The sequence below is a fragment of the Nematolebias whitei genome, chromosome 7 (assembly GCF_014905685.2).
Source record: "Nematolebias whitei isolate Nwh7 chromosome 7, NemWhi1, whole genome shotgun sequence".
Taxonomy (NCBI): domain Eukaryota; kingdom Metazoa; phylum Chordata; class Actinopteri; order Cyprinodontiformes; family Rivulidae; genus Nematolebias; species Nematolebias whitei.
Genome location: NC_056504.1, coordinates 47,299,987 through 47,305,511, shown reverse-complemented (window position 1 = coordinate 47,305,511; position 5,525 = coordinate 47,299,987). Strand labels below are relative to the sequence as shown.

Here is a 5,525-nt window from a genome sequence, read left to right as displayed (position 1 = left end):
GGTCTTTTCTCTCCCCTCCCGTTACCTCCCACCTCCCTCCCTCACTCCTTCCCCGTTTTCTCAGCCAGTCTCAGATAAGAAGGGGGCAGAAGTAAGTCTCTTCAGCCACTTCTGAAGCTGGAGCCACCAGAGGAGGGTGGGAGGACAAAATAAGCAGTCTTTTTTTTATTCACTTTTATTTTATTTTTGTTTTTTTCATTGCAGAAACTTGTATTTACATGCAACTTTTATTCTTAGTACAAATTAGACATCTTGGGCTTTCAAAATCCTCAGTTTTCTCATCACTGCCATTTCCTTTATTTGGCTTATTGGAGTTTTTTTGTTTAATCTGTATTTTTTTTCTGGGTGGATCTAAAGTTTCATCTCTCAACAAACCATGAAGAACTTACCAAACATCAAGCAAATGGACTCATTCATCTGAGAGCGAGAAGATAAAGAAGTTAAGATCTCTGCTGGATAAGTGATTTGTGCATCTTTACTACGAGTAAATGACGACTCGAGACCACCTGGTGTGAGATCAGCAGGTGTTGCTCTTTTTTTTCTTGTTTGAAATCAAAGAGGACAACCTTCAGGATCTGACCCCATGGACTGCTTCGTGCAGAGACTTGTGCAAGTATCCTGCACACAGATGTTTGCTTAAGGTAAATTGGGGTCAAAGTGTGAGCAACCTTCTCTTGACCCTCTCAGGACTGAGAACAAACACTTTCATACAGTAGAACGAACTGTCATGAGGGGCCTGGACCTCACCTGGGTGTTCCTGGTGCTGCTGCTGCTTTGGACCTGGTCAGCCGTCACCGATGCAGCCGGTGTCGGAAGCACAGAGCGAGGAGGAGCCGGACGAAGCCAGAGGAAAGGAGGAAGTGGCGGCAGCGGAGGAGGCGCAGAGAAGAGGAGGAGGTTTCATCGCATCCACCACGGTCAGTGCAGCTACACCTTCATCCTGCCGGAGGGGGACGGGTGTCAGGGCGGAGGACCGCCGTCACAGAATGAACAATATGGCGGCTCCCGCGGCGTGCAGAGGGACTCGCCACCTGTGGATGGAGACTGGTCCGCCGAGAAGCTGCAGCACCTGGAAAACATAATGGAGAACAACACGCTGTGGCTGCAGAAGGTAAGAGATAAACCGGCTTTTCTTCAGCGCACGCCTTGACGAGATGTTGAAACCACTGGGTCAACAGTGCACACACTGATGCTTTTAACTTGGCTGGGGACAGGTTCATGCTAACCAGCATGAAAAAGGTAAAACTCTAAAGAATATAAAGTTTTTATATCCTCTCCCAAGTGTTTTGTTCCCCCAGGAAACGTGAAGCCAACGATGCCTTTCCTCCAGAAATGAAACTCTGAACTAAAGGAAGACCATGTCTGTTCAAATGCAGTGATAACTAACAGTTACTGAAGAAGCTGAGCTATAAAAGCATAAACAGAATACAAGCGCAAAACACTAGCTAAATGCTAAAAATAGCAAAAGGCTAGCCTAATGCTAACATCACGAAACACTAAAACAACCAAGTTAGCTGAAAGCAGTAAAATGATACCTACATGTGGCAAAGTGCTAGCTAAAAGCAAAAGTAGGATAATGATAGCTAAAAGCTAACATAGCAAAAGGCCAGCTAAAAACTAAAACTAGCTAAAAGCTAGTTGAAAGAGGCAACATAGCTAGAGGCTAGAAATAGCAAAGGACAAGTAGCAAAAGGCTGAAAGCTAACATGTTATAGGCAAATTAAATTTAATCGTGACCAAAAAGCTTTTAAGCTTAAAGCAATAAAAAGTAGCAAAAAAGGTAAAAGTTGAAAAATGTTCACTACATTGTAAAAGTAGCTAAAAGTTGGTTGAAACAAAAAATAAATATAATAAGGGCAGCTATAATCAGCAGAAAGATACAAAAAAAAAAGGGTATCTAAAAGACAAAAGTAGCAAAAGGCTAGCAAGATTTTAAATATGGCAAACGGCTAGCTAAAAAGGTAAAATTAGCAAAGTGCTAATTAAGAGCTCAAAGTAGCGGACTACAATATATATTTATAATTAAATTTTTAAAGAACTTAATATGTTTCTATGGGGAAAAGTATTTGTGAAAGAAGTTAAATATTTAAAAAAATTCCCAAAAACCAAAAGTCCGAGCACGTAGGCCTAGCTCCTGAACGTGAGGAACGTTTGATATACGAACAGACAAAACGGCACAAAGTCTGCAGCAGCAGTTAGATTGCAAATAAACATGTGGGAAAACAGAAACCATGTGAAACACGCGAGTAAACGCATACAGCAGAATGAAGACAAGCCAAGTATTTGAGATTATTAGAATTTAAACTTCACCTCACGCTGGTAGAGTTTTATGTTTGTCGCAGACCGTTAAACTCTTGGATGGACACAAATGCATGCCTGTAAATGTGTCATGTTTGCTCCGCAGTGAATGAATAAGATCACGTGTCTGTGGCTGTTTTGTTGTGCTACATTTCTGACGGAGTAATTTAAAGGCTGCAGATCAAAGTTTCAAGTTGTGGTTCTGGATGAGTGGCAGCTGCTGCTGTCGTCCCAACAAACTATTACTCTTTCTCTGACAATCTGTCAATTCAGTGGAGCTTTAAAGTGCAAAGTGTGTCGAGAGACCCTCCGTAAAACTTCATAATCACGCGTGCATTCTGTGAAATATATCCAGCTGTACAAATTAATCCATGTTTAAATCTGTTAGCGTTACACACTGACTTCCCACTTTACAAGTTTCCAAGTGTTCCTGCAGTTTAACATGCTGAGGTCTTCCTGCGCTGCACGAAACACGGTTTCAGCAGCCAATTCTTTTCACCTGCCAGACACGGGTTTCATTTGGAGGGAGTTAACGGCGAGGGCCCCTCATCATGCATTGCACTGCTGCAGGAAAAAAAAAAGCTTTATTGGTTTTGCCTCTAATGTGGAGAAGTTGTGCAGTTTTTGGTTTCTTTTTACTAGAGGTGTCCGATTAAAAACTGCACACGACTTTAGTTTCATTATGACCCGTTACCTCCACCTTTTCCCCATAAATAAAAAGTATATTTATGCTCACACACAAGCAATTAAAAAAAAAAAGTTTTTTTTTATTAGGAGCAGCACTTTACAGGGCAGTTAGCATACTGGTAGCAATGGTTGTCCTTCCCAAAGACACTTATAGAAATGGGTTCAAGGTTCTTTACTGTCATTTGCATCACATGAGGTGGAACCAAACTGTGTACTCAAGGTCCCAGTTACACCCAAAAATAGCAAAAACATAGCGTATAAAAAAGAAACTGTATGCAAGGATCTAAGATATACACTAATAATGTAAAATAATACAATGTATTAAACAGCAGCCTGAACATGAGTCTGTTGTGAACAGATGAGTGTGAATATAGCAGCTTAAAGGCAAGAAATCAGCAGCATGGATAATCAGCAGCATGGAAGGGTATGGATTCACTAAAATTTGGGACAGAAAACAACCATTTCATCCCTGATCTAAAGCCTCCACACTGATTACAATCAGTCACTGACTAAATCTAACGGATGCTTCAGCTTTAATGCAAACAAACACTGAACTGATGAGAACATGTCATGAAAAACATCTCAGTTGTAGCTCAGTCATGCTCAATAATCCAGGTAAAAAATTCAACAAAGTTAAGTCCTCTGGACGGTTTCTTTGTTTTGAAACGTTTCAGCCTTCATCCAAAGGACTTCATCAGTCCCAGGATCCACAACAAATTCAGTCCCATAAGCAGCACCCTCACATAGTGGGCCAACCAGTTTGCTGGTGATAAGATGGTTTCTGGGGCCAGCCCTCTCCCCTGTTGACTCCTCTGAGGCAGCCATGGCCAAAGTGGTTCAAAACATCAAAGAATCCAGGACTCCAGAAACCGTCTTATCACCATCACACTGGTTGGCCCAATATGTGAGGGTGCTGCTTGTGGGACTGAGTTTGTTGTGGCTCCTTGGACTGATGAAGTTCTTTGGATGAAGGGAGAAACGTTCCAACACAAAGAAACCATCCAGAGGACCTGATTGAACTTTGTTGGATCTTAGTTGCAGTTTTTTATTGTCAAACTTTTTAGCCTCTGACCCTCAAAATAACATAGTCAAAGACTTGTGACCCCTAATGTCCTTGGTTGAATTGCACAAATATAGAAAAGGTAAAAACAAACAAACAAACAAACAAACAGCAGATTATACTGCTTTTACCCCATTTATGACTCTGGTTGTTATAATTTGTAACAATTATTGTAAACATGTGCTAGTAGGAAATACATTTAAATTTTTATATATAACCTTTATTTAACCAGGCAAATCCCATTGAGATCACAGATCTCTTTTGCAAGAGAGGTCTGGGCCTGAAGGCAGACTAACATGCACGTTTTTTTTCTGTGGGAGGAAACTGGAGTACCCGGAGAAAACCCACACAAGCACGAGAAGAACATGCAAACTCCACACAGAAAGACCCCAGGTCCAATCAGGGATTGATCCCAGGACCTTCTTGCTGTGAGGCAACAGTGCTAACCACTGATCCACCGTGCTGCCAAATATTTTTAATTGAAACATTGGTGCGTTGTTACCTGCAGTGGGGTACCGAGCCCACTTTTGGGAAACCCTGGTCTATAAACAAAACTAAAGATTTGAAATTAATCTGGCATCTCTGTACTTACTAACCTGATGTTGAATCTTCATCATTACATTTCATATGTTAGCCTAGCTTTAGCAAATTAGTTCAACACAAAGGCTGTCAGTGCTGATAATCCTCTAAAGCCAACCTTTTTGTTTTGGTGCTGAAGTCGTTGTGGTGCTGTGACTTTGTTAACACGAGAAGAACTCAACTTCATAAAATCTGTCAGTTGTGAAACTTCCTGGACCAAACATGGCTACGATAGCAAGAAAACGAACAAACACTAAGAGCAATATTTAGCGGATTTTCTGTTTGCAGACTGATGTGGTTTTTGTGACTACAGCTCTGATTGTAATTTTGTGTAACGTTTTTAGTCTTGATTCTGCAACGAGGAATCACTTCAGAATGTGAAGAAATGGAAAACGAAATCAGAAACATCCTTCTTCTGTTTTGCTGTGGCTGCCTCAAGCCACGAGGGACAGCAATGTGTTTTATGTGGATGGAAGAGTTGCAAAGCATTCAGAAAAAAAAACTTTAATGTGTATATTTGGTACACAATCTAAGTTGTGCAATAAAATCAACTCTGAGTAATTCCGGTAAACACATGATGTGAAACGCACATTACCCACAAATCTTCAAACCTGCACTGAAAGATGCTTCAGTCTCAACTGTGACATGTTTAATTTTATATTTTCACTTTGCAGATTGTCCACAGAGTGAATGGAACAAATTCACTGCAGGACAATTTAACATAACATTTACATGAACATAAAGTTATGAAATATCAAGGTTCTTTATTGTCATTTGCATCACATGTGGTACATGAGGTGGAACAAAATTGTGGTCCCAGTTACACCCCAAAATAGCAATACAGTAATAAAGTGTATATATATATATATATATATATATATATATATATATATATATATAT

General features: G+C 40.4%; 1 protein-coding gene across 1 annotated transcript in view; it reads left to right on the top strand.

Annotated features, from left to right (window-relative positions):
• The first annotated feature begins 727 nt into the window (after nucleotides 1–727).
• The window catches only part of angpt4 (angiopoietin 4), a 97,729-nt gene continuing 92,931 nt past the window's right edge, over nucleotides 728–5,525 (top strand). Inside the window, exon 1 of the mRNA XM_037679691.1 lies at nucleotides 728–1,111. Within this exon, the coding sequence (XP_037535619.1) occupies nucleotides 728–1,111 (384 nt within the window). The remainder of the gene's footprint in view (nucleotides 1,112–5,525) is intronic.